At 37.4% G+C, this 21,285-nt stretch overlaps 1 protein-coding gene and 2 long non-coding RNA genes across 4 annotated transcripts in view; 2 read left to right on the plus strand and 1 right to left on the minus strand.

The window, feature by feature from the left end:
- Nucleotides 1–21,285, plus strand: part of cacnb3a (calcium channel, voltage-dependent, beta 3a) — a 60,002-nt gene that overhangs the window by 17,756 nt on the left and 20,961 nt on the right. For both annotated transcript variants that reach the window (XM_022663522.2, XM_049486351.1), the window contains exons 3-10: nt 13,108–13,227; nt 13,683–13,805; nt 14,826–14,941; nt 18,169–18,245; nt 18,539–18,558; nt 19,467–19,547; nt 19,641–19,699; nt 21,097–21,197. In XM_022663522.2, the coding sequence (XP_022519243.2) occupies nt 13,108–13,227; nt 13,683–13,805; nt 14,826–14,941; nt 18,169–18,245; nt 18,539–18,558; nt 19,467–19,547; nt 19,641–19,699; nt 21,097–21,197 (697 nt within the window). The remainder of the gene's footprint in view (nt 1–13,107; nt 13,228–13,682; nt 13,806–14,825; nt 14,942–18,168; nt 18,246–18,538; nt 18,559–19,466; nt 19,548–19,640; nt 19,700–21,096; nt 21,198–21,285) is intronic.
- Nucleotides 7,335–8,441, plus strand: LOC125806734 (uncharacterized). Its single transcript, XR_007441558.1, has 2 exons — nt 7,335–7,553; nt 8,228–8,441. It is a non-coding gene; the product is annotated as an uncharacterized LOC125806734 (long non-coding RNA).
- On the minus strand, nt 8,783–10,249 carry LOC125806733 (uncharacterized). The gene is made up of 2 exons (XR_007441557.1): nt 9,781–10,249; nt 8,783–9,062 (listed from the first exon to the last, which is right to left on the minus strand). It is a non-coding gene; the product is annotated as an uncharacterized LOC125806733 (long non-coding RNA).

The raw sequence follows: 21,285 nt of genomic DNA on the forward strand, positions 1-21,285 counted from the left end.
TTTACCTGTAGTTTGATGAGTTTGAAATACTTAATGGTGTAATTTATTTATTTTATTTTATCAATGTTTTTTTTTTTTGACCTTTTGAGGTGAAATCTGAATTTAGATTCAGAAAGGCAAATCTGTTGATTTAAGGGTGCTTTCACACCTGAAAGTCAACTGTATCCACGGCTCATTTTTCCTGCTTTTATTTTTATTTTGAGAGGGTACGGACTGCAGCCTGCAGGAAGCTGGACGGCATGACGCTAACAAAGTGGGCGGAGCTGGACGCACTGGACGTCTAACTCCGCCCACTTTGTTAGCGTCATGCCGTCCAGCTCCGCCCACTTTGTCAGCATCATGTCTTAGCTCCACCTCTGAACGGAAGTAAACAATGTACAGGGCAGTTAGCGGACTTTAAATATAATGTGCCGCGTCGTTCGGCTTAAATACTGTGTATACACTACAAGCTTGCGAGACTGACGTGGTAGTGGCGTAGACAAAGTGAGTGGGAACCTGACAAACGTCAACAGTCAGCCGCACAATCCTATCTTAGCCATGAAGGAGCACATGAAAGAAACATTGCTGTTGCCTCAAATTACCTGCTGGCGTACCTTCACGGCATGAATGAGCAGGTTAGTATCCTCTGCTGAGACGCGCAAAAGCACTGCGCTGGTAAGATACCAAGGTGCCACAGTCAGAGCACCTCTGGCTTTTAAAGAGAATGACAACTGGCACTCTGATTGATTTATTTCACATTACGCCCAATACACACCCATGATTAATTAATAGAATTACTGTAGAATTGCTATAGTTTGCTAGAATATGGCCTCTTTCACTTTGAAGTAATGGGTGATAAAAGCAGCTTGTGTGAGTCTAGCTTTTCTAGTCAACAAGTAGATTTTGATTTACTGGCAAACTTTACTGAATAATCAGGTGTAATTGCCTTTGTATTAACTCTAAATCCTGACTTTAATCATAATCCAGATTACTGAATAAACTAACCAAATTTGTTTCTGAAGCTGTGAATTATTTTAGGTATTTTAAGTCATTTAATATTTCCTTTTTTGATGGCTCTATTATCTTATTTAATATAAATCATATTTGTTTTGAGCAGGCTGAAGCTGAGAACATCTTAAAGCATTTGCACTCTTGTTCTCTCAGGTTCTCTGTCTCTCTCCACACACACACACACACACACTCGCGCACACACACACCCCTCCCCTCAGTGCTGTGCTGCGCTGCTTTGTTTGAGGCTGTTATTTAGAGCTGACAGAATCAGGACTGAGGTTCATCTCCAGAGCCAAATATATCACTACCTAACACACACACAAACACACACACACACACACACACACATACACATACACATACTTCTTTTACCTCCAACTTACAGTATCCTCTAACTGGGGCTGTCACATTCACTCGATTACACACAGTAACTCGTACAGACAGAAATCTGTTTAATCACACTCATCTTCAGAAAAATAGATGCAGCTAAAAGAAATTGTTGGATTTGAGTTGTCGAGGTTCCTAAAGCTCTATGACCTAATATTTGTTGGTAATAGAAACCAAGCTGCCATCATATAAAATCTTCAGTCCTGCTTTTGTCTTGGTGGAGATCAATGCTATTCCATGAAGACAATGCTTGTCCACATTAGTGATGGAACGACCCATTTTTTTTTTAGCTCTGATCCGATTCTGATATAAAACTGCCGATAGCTCTTTTAAAAAAAAGGGCCCTTTTAGTTTATTATTACTGGTACTATGATTAAGGTTACATAATGAGGCTGAAACAGACCACACAGCCCTTTGAAGAGTATACACAAGTGCATTTAATGTAAATGCATTCCAAAGTAATTTATTTGACACAATTTATATACAAACACACAATGTTTTTCTTTCAAATTAAATATTATAATTTGTATTAAATATGAAAAAAGATAATTATTAAATATTTTAAATATTAAATACAGGCTATAGACAAATGTTTTGAACTGGTTGTGCAGGAGACTTTTATTTTGACACGTAGCGTAGTGGATTAGCTGCAATGGCTAAAGGCTAACCGGCGACGTTACCTGTGTTTCAAAGCTGAATTAATCACTGTTTAATCACTTAATAAAAGATTGATTTCTTAGAACTGGTTAGAGTGGGTAGGATCTGTGGTTTGATATTCAATGTGGATTAAGGCTTTATTTCACTTGAGAAAATTACAGAGGTTTTTATTACATTCACAATGCCGGATTGCAGCTGTCGGCCCAATGCAAGCTAGGCTAACGGACTGCTGATGTTAATAAAGATGGCTAAAGTCTAACTAGCAATGCTAAGTGTATTTCCGAACAGAAATATAACAGATAGGTGTATTTGTGCTGGTTAGTGTTTGTAGATCCTGTAGTTTTATAGGATATGTGGATTAGGACTATAGTTTACTCCAGTCTGTAGTTAATACCTTTACAACACTGGACTGCAGTTGTTGGTTCAGTGCTAGCCAGGCGAACAGACTGCTGGTGTTAATCTGTTCACCCCTCGGACACTGACTCAAGCTGCAGACTGGAATCTGGATCGGTAAGTGGATCAGCTGCGCTCGCCCGAAATCCGATACACTGATTGCATCAATATCGCCCCGATTACGATGTTGTATCAGATCGGTCCCATCTCTACTATCGACACTGTTACCCTACTGCAGGTACTCAGGAGTTTACTCATGTTAGAATATACAGCTCTGGAAAAAGAATTAAGAGACCACTTCAGTTTCTGAATCAGTTTATCTGATTTAGCTATTTATAGGTAAATGTTTGAGTAAAATTAACATTGTTGTTTTATTCTATAAACTAAAAATATTGTCGTTTAGAGCATTTATTGGCAGAAAATGAGAAATGGCTGAAATAACAGAAAGATGCAGAGCTTTCAGACCTCAAATAATGCAAAGAAAACAAGTTCATATTCATAAAGTTTTAAGAATTCAGAAATCAATATTTGGTGGAATAATCCTGGTTTTTAATCACAGTTTTCATGCATCTTGGCATGTTCTCCCCCACCAGTCTTACACACTGCTTTTGGATAACTTTATGCCACTCCTGGTGCAAAGATTTAAGCAGTTCAGCTTGGTTTGATGGCTTGTGATTACCCATCTTCCTCTTGATTATATTCCAGAGGTTTTAAATTTGGTAAAATCAAAGAAACGCATCATGTTTAAGGCTGAGTTTAGACAGGGAGACGATAAATTATATACATATATGCGTGTGTGTGTGAGTGTGAGAGTGTGTAAGGTAAGGTAGAGGGGGTTGATGGTGTTCTGCTATATTTGGAGCTGCAGAGGGAACGGGTGTGGGTGGAGGCTTGTTGCGGATGGAGGAAAGTGGTGGCAGAAGGCTGGCATCTGCTATCAGCTGTATCGGGGCAGGGTGGAGGCATCCAGGGACTTCAGGCTTCATAATATTAGATACGATCAGCAATTTTTGTAAGGAAGTTGATGCATCAATATAGCTAACATAATGTTTATTACTGTCTCCTATTATCCATGGTACTTATTAAAAATAAATAACTAAACAGAAATAGCCAAATATAGAATCAAATAGAAAAGAATTCTCAGCTTCACAATTGCTTGTTTTTTCATGTTGGTTACTCCTCTAATTATATATGTAGTGTATTTGAAGTTCTTCTGTAAGTAAATGACGGCACTGGGCTGGAGCAATTATTGCCTGTGTTGTTTTTCTGTATGCGTAATCCATCTTAAACAATGCTTCTAATTTATAGAAATACCTGCATCACTGAAAGAGAACCACCTTATATAGAAACCCATTTTATACGTTTGTTTTAAATAGACAGCATTAATAAAAAAAAATGTAATATCCAAGACAAAATGTAACATACTGTATTTTTCATACTATAATACGCAACGGATTATAAGGCGCACTATCAATAAATGTCTATTTTCTGGTCTATTTTTATACAAAATGTGGTGGTGGGCTAGATTAAGTTAGGTAAAGCTAAGTTAAATAAACAAAACTGTAATAAAAAAGGACTTCTATCCTAAAAACTGTTTATTTCGGTGAGTAAAGCGCTTCCATTTATTTACAGTTCGTTTGGATTCCTGAATTTCTTCAGCACTAAGGCTGGAGCATTAGCATTAGCTGATATCCACTAGCAGTTAGCAGCTAATGCAAGTCGACAGCTTTATATTGAGTAACCCTGTGTACTCCAGTAAGCCAGGGCAATATTAGCTAGCGTTTTTTCCCACATAGCTTGTTTTAACGCTACACACGATCAGGCTACAGTCCGATATACTCACCTCTGAACTGCAAAAGGGCTAGTGCTTAACTGCTAGTGGCTAATGCTAATACTGCTCCTGTCTCGGTACTGAAGATACCTCACTGAAACTTCTCTATAATGCTGCACTTCAGCAGAGTGGCTTTACTGCTCTGGTAATTTACAATGGCATGATAAAGTATTTGCCCCCCTACAGATTTCTTTTTTTTTTTTTTTTTTTTTTTGCTTTTTTGTCATACTGATATTTTTCAGATTATCAAACAAACTTTAATATCAGGCAAAGATAACCTGAGGAAATATTTTAAATCACATTTTTTTTAAAGGAAAAAACTATACAAACCAATCTAGTCTTGTTTAAAAAAGTAATTCAATTATATATATATATATATATATATATATATATATATATATATATATATATATATATATATATATATATATATATGTTTTTTTTTTTTTTTTTATAAAATTATGTGTTAGTTCTACGCCAGATATAACAGGACACAAACTATTGTATTCTTTTTGGTCAGCAGTGTTTTTTTGTCTTAAACTCTCCCATAAATACCCTTTTTGCCCTGTCTCTTTTTTAATATTGAATCATTAACACTGACCTTAACCGAGGCAGGTGAGACCTGCAGTTCTTTAAATTTTGTTCTGGGTTCTTTTGTGACCTCCTGGATAAGTTGTTCATGCCCTTTTGGAGTAATTTTGTTAGGCTGGTTACTCTTATGAAGGTTCACCAGTGTTCCATGTTTTCTCCATTTGTAAATATTAGTTTTCACTGTGGTCTACTGGAGGTTACTTTGTAACCTTTTCCAGACTGCTAGATGATCAATGACTTTGTTTTCTCATCTGTTTTTGAATTTCTTTAGATCGGAGCATAATGTGATGCTTTTTGAGATATTTTATCTGCTTCATGTTATCAGACAGGTTCTATTTAAGATTGATTTCTTAATTCTACAGGTCTCATTTTAATCAGACCTGGTTGTGGTTAGTAGTAACATTTAAACTCAGCTTTTAGTTTAAAGTTTTTTAGTTTTTATATTTACCCAGGTTATATTAGTCTGATTTTGAAGTTTGATAATCTGCTAAATGAAAGTATGACAAATGTGTGTGTATACATGTAGATCTATTATGTAGGTATGAATGGATAGAAGCTATAGAGGGATGTGTTTTCTGTTTTTTTTTGTTTATGATTAGTGAAGCCCGACCTTAAGTGTGTAAAGATCTGTGTTAATGGTAATAAAGATAAAGAAAAGAAATACCTGATGCATGAGAGACGACAGTATTTAGTGGGAAATATATTTGGTACACATGACCCGGGCATATATATGACTGTAGGCACGCTCTCTGAGGGATCGGAGTGGGGATGATGGATGGTGGAGAGTAGCCGCTGCCCAATTAGCGGGCCTGCTGGGGTCTCTGTGGAGCGGTACTGTACGCATACGCAGAGCAGCAGATCATTTATTAATGTGGAACGCTGCTTAATGAATGTTAGTGTACTGACTACACCTACTGTACAGCAGCTCCAGCCAGCTGCACGCTCGGCTGGGGGGGTGAGGTCAGCAGACTGTAGTGTTAATGTAAAAACAGGCGCAAATACTATGCTCATTTACATAACCTTCTTTATAATCTCTGTCTCAGAGCACACATAAAAACATGCACTGTATTTTTCACACTATAAGGCACACTGTATTATAAGGCACACTGTGAGACTTTGACTGGTGTTCTGTTTAGATGTGCTGCTTGTCAAACCATGCTTCCCTAGTGTATATTTAAGGTCTCTGTAAAACATGGAATCAACCGGAGATCCGATTTAAACCTATAGTTACTTATACAAGATAGCTAATGCTAACTAGCTGGTAAACCGAGCTGTAAGCTCTTTAGCTGAAGAAACCTGGCTTCAGCTTTGTCTGTGGGCGGTCCCGAGCCAAGACGTGCTATGAACTCACGGACTGATGTAGACACGGTGCTTTTCCTGATCAGTTCGTTTTTCTGAGGATTTTCTTTTCTTAGCTACTGCAGAAAATTGAGGCTGAGAAACAGTTTCATATGCAGCATGCATTTACAACTCCTATAATATTTCAAAAAGAACTAAAAAAGTGGATTTTAGCAGAAGGAGACCTTTAAGTAAACAAAACTGTAGTAAAAAAAAAAATGTTTTCTTTTAAAGTCAAACAAGTGCTGGATGTTAATCTACACAGATTTCTCTCCTGAAATCTGTTTATTTGGGTGAGTAAAGCGCTTCAGTTTATTTATAGTAAGCTTATTTTTAGTAGCTTCAGGGCAGTAAAACTCACCTCTGAACAGCGAAAGAGCTAACGCTAAGCACGGTTAGGGGGTAATGCTAATGCTGCTCCAGGAGAGCTAGCCGATATACTCGCCTCTGAATGCCAAAAGAGAAAGTGCTTAGCGTGGTTAGCAGGTTATGCTAATGCTGCTCCAGCCATAGCCATAATATAATCCACAATAAACACCTCATTCAATGCTCATTTTTTAGCATTGAATAAATAACATAGCATAAGGTACAATTGATAAATGTGACAAAAAACTGAAACTGTTGGAAATATTCTGGATTCCAACTAAATAAATAAAAAGGGCCACAGCAGGTTTACACTGGTCTAAATCATCTAGACAAAACACAGCTATCATTACACATGATTACGTATTACTAAAAGTTACTGTAGTTAGTAATTATAGGAGTTATTTTACCATCAGTGAAGATGAAAATTATTAGGTGATTCTGTAGGTAACGCTGTAATGTTACATTCGGTACATCACAGCTGAATTTGTCATTTTGCTTATTGATTTGTAGAGTATATTGATGATATTGTTTATTAAGGCTGCAACGATAGGTCGATATAATCGGCAATGTTGATTATTGAAATTTGTCAGCTATAAATTTCATTATTGACAATTTGTTCATTTGTAACAGTCTTGTAACCGTGCTGGGGACAGAAGCTAAAAGTGCCCAAACACAACAGGTTACATATTTACTCACTAAATATTAGTGCTTTCCATGTTTAAACAACATCCAGAATAGTGCTCCCCGGTATACCACGGGGGGAACAGAAACGTCATGCAATGGGCCCTTTTCACAGAGCTTGATGACGTGTTTCCGGTTTGGTTTAGCAGGGTAAACACAGCGGCGCTAGAATGGAGTTCACTGCTGTCTCTGCACAAACTTCTATTGATTTCTTTCTCCGACATCTCACTGATTATAGATGAGGTATCAGTAGCGAAAATATTGAAGGTTGAAAAGGATTACAAGCTTTTTGTCGAGGAATACATCTTTAATTTTGAGGGTAAGTAGTTATTTTTATACAAGTTAGCGAGGCTTCCAATTCAGTTAGGTTAGCTACCGCTAACTAGCGAGCTTGCTAACTTAGATAGACAACAGTACGTCAAGTAATGCTAAGTAGCTGTTTAGTTAATGTTTTCTTTTCTGTTTTAACAATTACTGTAGCTACTGCCCAGGATCTGATGTGCTTATTTAAGGCTTTGAGTTGGATAGAAGACAGAACTGTTTTACCCTTGTATATACAGTTTCAAACACAGTGCAGGTGGTTTAGGAAAGTTAATCGACAGGGAGAAAAAAAAAATATTAAACCACATTTAACCCTAGTTATCTTGTACGTAGGTGAAACAGTTCAGGTAAGCCTAAGATGATTCTATGTGTTGCTAGCTTCCCACTAGGTAGGTTAAGCCAGTGGCCAAAGTTAGTCGTCTGTAGTGAAGCAGATATACCAACCACTTGTAGAATGTGAAGGTCAAGTGTTAATTTGTCCATCATATTAAATTTTTGCTTGGTTTTTAGGAGGTTAACTTATTCAGGTAGATTGTTTAGGGTCAGCCAAGAGGTTAAAGATGTAGTAGTAATTGTGAATGGCTTAAATATAGATATGAACATTTGGTGCTTTTTGTACCGTTTAAAAAATGTTTCTCAGAGCTGACAGTATGTCTGTGCTTTGCATTACAGGTGACTTCATACCACCCAGATCCTGTGGAGGTAATAAAGACATCGTGCAAGTGTTGCGGGGAAGGCCTTTTCCAATCATACTATTGCTCTGCTTTATCAGATTGCCCATTAAAGCACCATGGGCTTTAAAACAGTCTCTCTCCCAGCAGCATGTTCTGTTATAGTTTGTTTTTTGTGGAAATATGGAATTTTCTAAATAAACTTGTATTCTTTGCTTGAATTGTCTTTTTATGTAGCGCAGAGCCAGCAACAAGCAAGAAAACATTTCAGTTCATTGACATTTTGTTTACTGAATCAATCTATTTGTATTGGGTGTCATGGAACTATTTTACATTTTAATTAACTTTAAAAATCAGGATATTTTGGGTAAACATAACATTTTGGTTGTGCTTCAAAAAATGCATAATTTCTGACAACTAGCTATATTGTTTAAACTGTATATTTAGAATATTGTATTTCCTGCAATGGTATGCCCCTAGTGAATACAGTCGTAACCAAATCATCTATGACTTTGTCTACAGATAAAACAAATACAAAGCACCTGGGACAAGAGGATTAAAATGTATTTCATTTATTATATTTATAAAACACTCAAATTTAAAAAATCTAAAAATACAAAAAACAAATGAAGCTCACATGGTAAGTTAAAGCTAAAATATTTAGACAGAATTTTGTACTGAGTCAAGGGAAATTGTGTGGAAAAAGTGGAACTCTTCTTTAGTTGAGCAGAAATGGTTAAGCCTAGGTTGGTCTGCAAGCTGTTTTATTTAATTCTCCAGCTCAATCACTTTTTGCTCCAGCTCCCTTATTCGTGCAGCTGCAGCGTCCACTTTGCCTGCGACAAAAGGGGGGAAAAAATACATTAGCTTAGTTTTATATTGACAGATAATCTGACAAAATTTAAGTCAAACTCTGAATTGACCTATATTGTACACCAATTACTAATTAGGTAAACTGGTATATTTTACTGTGCTATGTTTAGCTAACAAATACTGGTATTCTTTGGTATAATACATAAACCATACTTGTGCTTGGAAAGTTTTTAAACAACAAATGATATCTCGGACACAAGTCAGTAATTCAGGTAAACATGCCAAATTGACCCTTTATTTAGGTAAATATTGAATATTTAGCCTTTATTTAGGCAAGTTAGACTTCAAATAAGTATTTCAATTTTAAACTTTATTCAGGTACGAATTGTAGGTGTAGACTTTATTCAGGTAAGTATTGCATATTAAGACTTTATTTAAATAAGTATAGCATATTTAGACTTTATTCAGGTATTAATTGTAAGTTTAAACTTTATTCAAGTAAATATTGCATATTAAGACTTTATCCAAATAATTATATCATATTATTTTTTTACTTTATTCAGTTATGAATTGTAAGTTTATACGGTTATTCAGTATATATTGTATCTCCAATGTTATTTTGGTAGGTATCCTGTCTTGAGACTATTACTCAGGTAATTATTAATTATTCAAATGGATATTTAGGTAGCTGGCTTGTGTATTTATTGTGTAAATGGATATAAGAGTTGTAAAATTACTCACCAGGAGACGGTGGACGGCAGTAATCGTGCTTGGCTCGGTTAGCATAGCTTCAGGTCCTCCTCGTCTCTCTGTCCCATGGCAGCTTCAGTGTTCAAACCGAGACGAGTACTTGCCCTCTCGTAGGGTGTCAGGCGGTTTTCATATCGACTCCAAAAATTATTCCAGGCGAATCGTGGTGAAACTGATTCCTGGCTCTGTTCCCTCCCGCTTTGACATATAGCTCATCCGGCCTGAAGTGCTGGCTACACGCATATGTACTGCCGCGCAGAACCGTAAATGTGGCATTTTCCTCTCTCCTAATTGCTCTTATCTATTTACCGCGTAAACGTGTGACATTTGGAAAGTCGTGGAAACTCAGGTTTGGTTGTTTGCGTTTGCTATTTGAGCAGAAAGGCTCGCTGCAGTAGCATTTCCTATGCTGCTCCATTTCGTCTATACGTTCTACACGCGTTGTTTACCCTGCTATTTTTTTACTTCCGCATTCCAAACCCGGAAATGTGAAAAGGGCCCATAGAGCTTTTTGAGAAATATCTCTTTGAAATACTTAAACACTGAGTATTTTATGCCCATTTATAGTGTTTATGGAACTATTCAAAATATTTTTTATATTTTGTAAAGGAAGTTGTGTTTTTGGCGTATCTCTTTTTAAGCTCTAGTGTTTATATTCTTCAGCTGTTTTTCTGCTAAAAAAGTCTGATTTCTTCATATATTGTTTAATTTTGTGGGACAAAGTAAACCCTATACTAATCAAAGCCTCTATTTAAAGCCTTAGTGTTTTATATTATATGTACTCCTAACAGTACAGTAACTCACAAACCTATATTAAAGCCCAGTCATGCAAAAAAAATAAAAATAATAATCAGAATCTTGAAAAATACCGTGATATGCATTTTTGGCCATACCGCCTAGCAGTAATCCAGACATTTAAATGCCTTTTGAATCTCATGTTCAGTTGTTTTTATGGTTTTAAAGATGAAGAACATGGCAAAAATAATCATTGACTAATCGAAAAAATAATCATCAGATCAGTCGACTACTAAAATAATCATTAGTTGCAGGCTTATTGTTCATCAGTTCTGTATCTGCAGACGATCAGTGTTTGTCTAAATTTACATTATCTCTCTTGGTCTAGATATTAAGCTCCGCCTTTTGTCTCTCTCCAAAACTGCGTTACATACTGTACCCTCCCTCCCCTGGGGTGCCCGGTCTCTCCCTCTCCCCCTTCCTGCTGTGTGAGGGGCTGTAGACCAGCTCGAGGGTTCTGCTCTGTGTGCTGGAGCACAGTGCAGGTGCTGGATCTCTGTGCTGGTACTGATCTTTGTGCTGGTTCTGGATCTCTGTGCTGGTTTTGGATCTCTGTGCTGATGCTGTTTGCTCACTGCAGCAGACGTTCTGCTCAGCTGTAGTGATGGACTGGGCACAGCTGCAGTCAGCCAGAGATGGACTGTGTTCTTCTGATTGGAGGAGCTAGTGTGTGTGCTGCAGTGTGTGTGTGATGTTAAAGCTGTGGGTGATGTAGGAGAGGACAGCACAGTTGAAAACCACTGGAAAGGTAAGGAACAGCAGTAAAGACCAGGATGTAGAGTGAAATGTATGTAATGTGTGTGATTTACGTTAGTATCAGTGATGTACTGACGGTGTGTGTTGGTGTCGGTCCGGATCTGAAGCTTCTTGGATGCTGTGATTAATTTGCTGAGGTTATGAATAAATCTCATCACTGCTGTGGGATCAGTGTTCCCTGGTTTCATAACCAGTTAATCCTTGCATGCTTCTCGTTTTGCTTTGCTATTGAAATTAAATTACATAAAGATGCATAGGGAAGCTGAAACCAAATAAAAAGAAACATTTGGCTGAAAACTGAACACGGTTTTCACATTAACTTTGATACTTTCTTCACATTTTAGTGCTACATTTATCACAAATGCTATTCCTATCATACATTTACCTCAGCAGTGGTGTTCTAATCATACATTAACCTCACCACTGGTATTCCTATCATACATTTACTTCAGCAGTGCTACTCTTATCATAGATTTACCTCATCACAAATTCTACTCTTATCACAAATTTACCTTAGTAGTGCTAATCTTATCATAAATTTACCTCAGCAGTGCAATTCTTATCATACATTTAGCTCAGGAGTGCTCTGCTTATCATACATTTAGCTCAGCAGTGCTACGCCTACCACGAATTTACCTTAGCACTGCTACTCTTAACATGAATTTACTTCAGCAGTGCTACTCTTATCACAAATGTACCTCAGCATTGCTATTCTTGTCACAAATGTACCTTAGCAGTGCTACTCTTATAATACATTTATCTCATCAGTGCTACTTTTATGATAAATGTACCTTAGCAGTGCTACTCTTATCATACATTTACCTCACCACTGCTGCTCTTACAAAGATGTACCTCAGCAGTGCTATTCTTCTCAAACATTTACTTCAGCAGTTCTATTCTAATCATACATTTACCTCAGCATTGCTACCCTTATCATACATTTACTTCAGCAGTAATACTCCTGTCATACATTTACCTCAGCAGTTCTACTCTTATCATAAATTTACTTCAGCAGTGCTACGCTTATGAAAAATCTACCTCAGAGGTGATACTCTTATCACAAATGTACCTCAGCAGTTCTACTCTTTTTATACATTTGCTTCAGCAGTGCTACACTTATGAAAAATGTACCTCAGTGTTGCTACTCTTATCAAAAATGTACCATAGCTGTGCTACTCTTCTAACAAATGTACCCCAGCAGTGCTACACTTATCATACTTAACAAACGTTACAGAGGGCTTTTTATCAGGGATGTCTACTGTGAAGTACTTACAGTGATATGTTGTAATTTTTTTAATCAGATTTGAGGAAAACTGGTATGAAAATGGTATAAAAAACACAATATTATATGCATCACATTTTACAACAATGCTGTCTAGTAGATGGGGTTCAAACACAACAATAAATTAACCATTTAACATATGAACTAATAGTTCATCAAAAATTGATACTGTATTATTATTTATTTTTATTTGTTTATTTTTAACCCACTCACTAGGACTCTCCCTATATTACTAGTAATGCCCCAACAACAGGAGGGTGATACATCTGATACATGTGAAGCAAATATCTCCTCTCTCCGACTCATTACATAAACATAATATTGCAATACTTCTGAACGATATTTCTCTTGCAGATACTTTGATAAATTGATAGTTTAGATTGTTTTGAGTTGCAGGCTGTAGTTTGAAAGCCTTTTCTCTTGTAAGTATTTTTTTTCCTAATTATGAACCATTTCTGTGTTTGTGTTGCTGTTGTTGTTACCAGGGTTCAGCCGATTCGTACACGAGCAGACCTTCGGATTCCGACCTGTCAGCGGAGGAGGACCGCGAGGCGTATCGGCGTGAAGCCGAGCGCCAGGCCCAGCTACAGCTCGAGAGAGCCAAGGTAGTACTCTTTCTCATTACCTATTAGTATATGATTAAAACTATTCTCTGAAACAGTGTTCATTTCGTTAGTTTTCGTCAACAAAGCTTTTTTACAAGACTAAAACGAGACGATAACTAAATAAAAACAGCATAAAAAAAATGAGAAGAAATTAACTCACATTTTCGTCAATAAATAAAAACGAGACGAAAATGTTTGGCGGGGACGACATCCAATCAGAACTGATTTAGTTTTGTGAAAGGTAGGAACCAGTTAGAAAGAGATCCAATCACTACTACTTTAGTGAAGGTGGAGAGGCGGGACAAGCGGGGTAGTCAACCAATCAGTACCTGCCTCTTCTGCAGCGGTCAGATAGAAAACCCGGAGGACTGGTTCTGTACATTTGTAAAAAACTGAGAAGAATAGCTTGACCTGCATGGCTTACGTTAAATGTTAAATTACACTTTGTGTTGCAGTCGAAACCTGTGGCTTTTGCTGTGAAGACGAATGTAAATTACTGTGGAGCTCTCGATGAAGACTGTCCAGTTCAAGGTGCTGCCATAAACTTTGAAGCCAAAGATTTTCTGCACATTAAAGAGGTGAGTTGAGTTATAATATATTATGAGTTTATATTATTACTGGGTCTCTGCACACTGCATACTGGCAAAAAAAACTCTATATAAATAAAGAGCTAACAATGTCTAGATTATTTTATGTTGTGTTATATAGCACACGTGGAAGGTCAACACTCCAAAGTGTATATTATGCTTTGTTGGATTGCCTGTGTTTTTTTTTTTTTTTTTTGCATAGGTGAACATATGGAAAAAAACTTCTGAAAGTATTTAGTGAACAAAAAAGTGTTAAACGAACCACAATATGTTTTATATTTTAGATTTTTCAAAATAGGCAACTCTTCCTTAGATGACAGTTTTGCACATCTTGGCTGGATTTTCTCAGTCAGCTTTATGAGGTAGAGTCACCTTGAATTCAGGCTTTTAGTTAACAGCTGTGCTGAACTTTTCAAGAGTTAATTTACTTGAATTTCTTGCCTCTTAATTCTCAAAAATGTGTTTGAGAGCATCAGTTGTAAAGTTGTGAAGAGGTGGAGTTGGTATACGAACGAATGAATATGGCAAGAACTTTTCAACTAAGAACTAGGAACGTTCAAATTATCCTCAAGTGCAGTCACAAAGACCATCAATTGATGATGCTGGCTCTCATCAGGACTGCTCCAGGAAAAGGAAGACCAAAAGTTACCTCTGTTGCTCAGGATAAGTTCATCAGGGTTCCCACAGCCTCAGAAAGTGCAAGTTAACAGAACCCCAGACAAGAGCACCTAAATGCTTCAGAGAGTATTTTGGTTTATTTAACACTTTAAAGTTACTACATGATTCCTTCTGTGTTCCTTCATAGTCAGGATGACTTCAGTATTTATTTACTTTAAATAAGGTGTGTCCAAACTTTTTACTGGTGCTGCATATTGGTTTATTGGTATATTGGTCAGCCAAATAAACACAGTGTCTGATGCAGCAGTTACTGCAATACTCCCGTAAAGCATCCTGTCTCCAGCACTGGTGTAGCTAACCCAGAGTATTGTTCTGATTCTGGTTCTGCTGCAGAAGTACAATAATGACTGGTGGATTGGTAGACTGGTGAAAGAGGGGGCCGACATCAGCTTCATCCCGAGCCCCCTGCGTCTGGAGGCCATGAGACTGAAGCAGGAGCAGAAGCAGAGGTCAGTCCCACTGTTTACCTGATTAATTATTAATCGCCCTTCATTCAGCTCATGTTTAGGTTCGTTTCCTGTCACTGAGTAACAGATGTGTTTTTTACAAAGCAGCGTTTCCCAGAAAGCTGGAAAACTCCCACAGAAAAGTTCACCAGCAAAAATATGGACTGTTCGCTCGGGTCAATCTTAGCTTTAGGTATGTGGCTAAATAGCACTGTATTTCTAAACACAGATTAAACCCATAGAAACTAGTATTGTGTCCCATGACTTTTGCCATGCCCCACAGAAGCAAAAGATCACTGCACTGACTTCTGGGATGTATGTGTGAAGTCTCCTGTAATGAATATGGATGTGTGTATGACACAAATAATAAGGTGGATTGAAGAATGTAAAATGCCTGCACAACTTCAAAAATACCCAAAATATCCCATCCATATTTTCAGGCCATCCCCCTTAAGAAACATTCACTTTACATAGTGCTGTCCCATTAGTTTTGGCATGTCAGTGTATTTAAAAATCTGAGGGCCTTATTTTAATGTTTTTAGGCGAGCCATCAACTTTGAACTGTGCAACTTGCTTTAGGGTGTGTCAGTGTGTCTTTGCTATTGTACCAACAGGAAAAGTACACCTTGTGTGGCTCAAAATGCTCTTAATTAATCATAGGTGTGTTGTGGGCGTAAAGTGCATAAAACCAATCAGCGTGTCACTTGTAATTCCCTTGACTTTGGCAGATTGCTAGTTTAGGGACGCGGCTCTATCTGGAAGTGTCCATGTGTACGTAACAAGTGTTTTTGTATGCATGTTCACTCCCATGATGTTTTCAACCGAGGCACACTTGTGTTTTGCGTTGCGAAGATAGCAATACGGCAGAAATGTACTTAAACACAACGTATTTCAAGAACACCATGCCCATTGGTGTAGATACAGTAAAAAGGTATTTGCCCCCCTACAGATTTCTTTTATTTGTTTGAATTTTTTGTCATAGTTATTTTTTTTTTATATTGTCAAACAAACGTTAGTATAAAACTAATATAACCTGAGTAAATATAAAAAGTACTTTTTAAATCAGTGATTTCATTTATTAAGGGAAAAAAGCTCTTTTTGAAAAAGTTTACCCTCCAAAAACTAACTGTGATTAATCACAATTTCACTAATAATCACAACCAGACCTGATTACTGTCAGACCTGTAGAATCAAGAAATCACTTAAATAAAACCTGTCAGACAACATGAAGCAGATAAAAGATCCCAAAAAGCAACACATCATGTCCCAATCTAACAAAATCATTGATATCTGTCAATCTGGAAAAGGTTACAAAGTCATTTTAAAGCTTTGGGACTCCAGTGAACCACGATAAGTAGTATTATTTACAAATAAAGAAAACATGGAACACTGGTTAACCTTCCCAGGAGTAGCCAGCCAACCAAAATTATTCCAAAAGGGCATGAACAACTCATCCAGGAGGTCCTTAAAGAACCCAGAACAACTTTTAAAGAACTGGAGGTCTCATAAGCCTCAGTTAAGGTCAGTGTTAATGATTCAATAATAAGAAAGATACTGGGTGAAAATGGTCTCCATTATGGGAGAGTTCCAAGGTAAAAAAAAAAAAAACACTGCAACTAAAAATGCTCCAATGTGTCTGAATTAAAACAATTCTGTAAAGACGAGTGGGCCAAAATTACTCCGCAGAAATGTGAAAGACTCATTGTCAGTTATCAGTAAAGCTTGATTGCAGTTGTTGCTGCCAAGAGGTAGAACAACCAAGTTCCAAAGTCAAACTCTTTTTCACACAGTATTAGATTGGTTTGGATGTGTTTTTTTTCCTTTAATAAATAAAATTATAATTTAAAAAGTGTTCTTTCATAGATACTGAAAGTGATATTTATAGATTTATGAAAGTGACTTTTATAGATATAAAAGTGATTCTTTTATAGATAGGCGACGAGTCAGCATACAGAGAGGAGGTGCAGCGGCTGACAGACTGGTGTACAGTCAACAACCTTCACCTGAATGTGGACAAGACAAAGGAAATGGTTGTTGACTTCAGGAGAGCACAACACACCCACTCTCCACTCAACATCGACGGGTCCTCTGTGGAGATTGTTAAGAGCACCAAGTTCCTTGGTGTCCACTTAGCAGATAACCTCACCTGGACCCTGAACACCAGCTCTACAGCCAAGAAAGCCCAGCAGCGTCTCTACTTCCTCCGGAAGCTGAGAAAGGCCCGTCTCCCTCCACCCATCCTCACACTCTTCTATAGAGGGACCATTGAGAGCATCCTGAGCAGCTGCATCACTGCCTGGTTTGGGACCTGCACCGTCTCTGACCGCAAGACCCTCCAGCGTATTGTGAGGACAGCTGAGAGGATCATCAGCGTCTCTCTCCCCTCCATCACGGACATCTACACCACCCGCAGCATCCGCAAAGCAACCAGCATTGTGAATGACCCCACCCATCCCTCACACAAACTGTTCTCCCTCCTGCCTTCGGGAAGAAGGTACCGCAGCATCCGGTCCAGCACGACCAGATTCTGCAACAGCTTCTACCCCCAAGCCATCAGACTCCTCAACTGCAGAGACTGAACTGATGATTTTTCTGTACATGCACACACACTCTTACCCCACTTACCCCAGAAAATGGAAAGCACTAAAAACCCTACTACCTCACTGGACTCTATTGCACACTGTGTAATAGAGGTAATTACTACCTCACTGGTCTTTTTTGCACACTTTTTGCACACTGCATAATTTGCACACTGTCTTGTTATTTATTATTCTTTGTCTGTATTGTGGTGTATTGTCTGTCTGCACTTTTGTACTGTTGCACTATTGTTCTGTCTACACTGTGTTTATGTGCACCATGGTCCCTGGAGGAACGTTGTTTCGTTTCACTGTGTACTCTGTATATAGCTGAAATGACAATAAAAAACACTTTGACTTGTTTTCCTGCACATTCATAATCAGATTACTGCAGGTATCTAATTATTTCAGTAGTCTGTAAATAGCATACTCCGATTTCATAGATCAGAGTAAGGTAAGGAAAATAAAATACTGTATTTTTGAACTTTTTTTCTTTTTTACTTTTTTCTTACATTAGAAAAGTCAGAATTTTTTTCTTCTTGTTTTTTTAAATATCCTCTTCAGTGAATGAAGCTTGGTTCTGACAGTCTAAAATGTTCCAGAGAGAAAGATTTTGAATTACTGAAAACTGTTTTTGTTTTGTTTTTTCCCCAGGAAAAGTGGAGGTAACTCTTCCTCCAGTCTGGGCGACATGGTGTCCGGAGGCTGGAGACCCGCACCGCCCTCTGCAGGTGAGAGTGAGTATGACGGGCACAGACTCTGCACTGCTTGGCAGGGGCTGAGTGCTACTGGTGCAGTTTCTCTGAGAGCTAATATTAGTTAAGCTGAAACTCTGAGTGAGTTTTGTTCTTCTTTGTTTTATTTTTCTTGCTTTTCTTTTTCCTCTGGTTGTCAGGCAGTGCATGATGGTCATTTCTGGGTTTGGCCAAAAAATCTGAAACCTCAAGCAAACCCAGATATACAGCTTATTAATAAACTCTTCTGCAGGCGGTTTCTGATTTGTGTTCTCTTATTTTTGAAAAAGCCAAACAGAAGCAAAAACAGGTAGGTTTCTTCATGCAGCTCCTTCATACATGGAATAGCTGAATTATATGTGTATAATGATCCCATTTTCCATGTTCACAAACATGGAAGAGCAGTGTACTTTATAAGTACACTGTTTATAGTACTTTTAATGACTTTACATCTAAAGCTGCATTTACACAGAAGGTAAAAATAGTCTAAATCTAATATTTTCTGGTAATATGTTTGCCACACATTAACTTACTTATTTTCTCTGCACGATATATTGTCCCAGAAATAATTGCAGTACACAAAGTTATTGTCATTTAAGACCAGTTTTATCAATTGATAGAATGATAATAGCATAATAATGCAGTTACTCCAATAAAGAGCAAAAAGATAATAAGACCAGCTGGAAGACACTGGAACTCCTTGATAGCTCCTGTAATGCTGGAGAAGATGAAACCGAAACTTCACATGAAGCACTGCTCTTTAGAGCTTTAGCATCAGTTTCACAGTGTGAACGGATTTTATTGGATAGCTGATTTGGTGAGAAAATTAGATTTGGGACACTTTACCGACTGTATGATTGTAGCATAAGTATCAAACACTGTATTAAATCTGGACTTTGTGTCATAATAGCACAAAAACATGTATCTCTATTTCGATATCGATTTTTAGCAGCTTTATATTGTGTCAAATTGTCAGAATTAATAGAGCAATAGAAATGCTCCAAAATTACTTAAAATTAAATATTTTAATTTAAAAAAAAAGAAAAAATTTGTTTCCTCCTCCTGTAAAACAATAATTTTGGAGATACATGTTTTTCTTTAGATAATAATGACATCCTTTCATCACATCCCTTCTTTTTTAATTGTTTTAATTTGAGGATCATATTTTATTTTTGATTTATTCAGATCTTTTTTATTAAGCTCTTTTTCTCTTGCTAGGCTGAACACATTCCTCCGTATGACGTGGTTCCGTCCATGAGGCCCGTGGTTTTGGTCGGGCCGTCGCTGAAGGGCTACGAGGTGAGTTTCTGCAGTGATCTTAAACATCAGATCTTGCATTCTTCTGATAAAAGTCTACTTTTCTGGATTAATTGTGAACATTATCTCTCGCAGGTGACGGATATGATGCAGAAAGCTCTGTTTGACTTTCTCAAACACCGATTTGAAGGAAGGTGAGTGTTATTATGTGTCTTTTTTAAATCCGTTTTAATTTATTTCCATTTATATTTCCCAGTGGTAAGCTGTTATCCAATGAATTGTTTGCTTTTTTAACTAAAATTACTTTTCTTTTCAGTTTTTAGTTCATTAAATAGCAAAATAAAGGGACAAATGGGGGAGTTCTAAAACTTTTGGCAAGTACTGTGTATGTGTATATACAGCTCTGTAAAAAATTAAGAGACCACTTCAGTTTCTGAATCAGTTTCTCTGATGTTGATATTTATTGGTATATGTTTGAGTAAAATGAACATAGTTGTTTTATTCTATAAACTACAGACAACATTTCTCCCAAATTCCACATAAATATATTTTAATTTAAAGCATTTATGAGAAATGCAAATGAGAAATGGCTGACGACATAAAAAAAGATGCAGAGCTTTCAGATGTCAAATAATGCAAAGAAAACAAATGCATACTCATAAAGTATGCAGAAGAGTACAGAAATCAATATTTGGTGGAATAACCCTGTTTTTTAATCAGTTTTTATGCATCTTAGCATGTTTCTTCTCCACCAGTCTTACACACTGCTTTTTAATAACTTTATGCCACTCCTGGTGCAAAAATTCAAGCAGCTCAGCTTTGTTTGATGGCTTGTGATCAACCATCCTCATCTGGATTATATTCCAGAGTAAAAGGAGTCGAGTTTATCAGGAACAATTAGTTTTTTTATTCTTTTTGTGTGACTAAGCACCATGAGCTTCTTCTGAATTTCCAGTCCTGGTTTTACTTTATTTAACACTGTGTGATGACATCATTAGAATAGTCCCAGTTTTTTCAATTATGACGAGGTATGAGGGATGAGGTATGAGGGAATGGGGAATGCTGCACTGTGCCTGTGATTTAACGCAGGCAGCAGCAGGGTAGTGCAGAGCCTGACTAAACAGAACCAGGAAAGAATAGGAGTAACAGGGTATCTCAATACATTAGAAAAAAGCTAGAGAGGGAACATGAGAGGTTAGCAGAATTGTGTAAAACACTAGTGAGTTCAAATAGCAGGAAAAAACTGATTCAGGGAAGTCGGGCACCAGCACCCAACCATGAAGGAACTGGCAAGTCCAACAGAGAGGCTGCTAATACAGCCAGTGTAAAATGCTGATGTAGAAGAGAGCACTACATGTGCAATTAAAAACTTTAAGAAACCCATAACCCACCCTCAATCCAACCCTTTTAATGTGTTTTAATTTGTAACATATTTTACCATTTTTTTGCATATTTTTTTTAAGTACATCTACTTTATGTAGTTTGTATGTGAAGAAACAGTATATTTTAATCTCTTCCCCTCTAACATCTTTAGGGGCTGATAGCGATTGTGTGATGAGCGAATATTGATGAGCTTCTCTCTGTCTGACAGGATTTCTATAACGCGAGTCACTGCTGATCTCTCTCTCGCCAAAAGATCTGTCCTCAACAAACGACCCATCATGGAGAGATCCAACACTCGCTCCAGTCTGGGTAAGAAGTCAACATGTACACAATAAACACATACACACACACACACACACACAGACAGTAGACACATACTGAACACACACTCTGACCC

Source organism: Astyanax mexicanus, chromosome 13 (assembly GCF_023375975.1).
Source record: "Astyanax mexicanus isolate ESR-SI-001 chromosome 13, AstMex3_surface, whole genome shotgun sequence".
NCBI lineage: Eukaryota > Metazoa > Chordata > Actinopteri > Characiformes > Acestrorhamphidae > Astyanax > Astyanax mexicanus.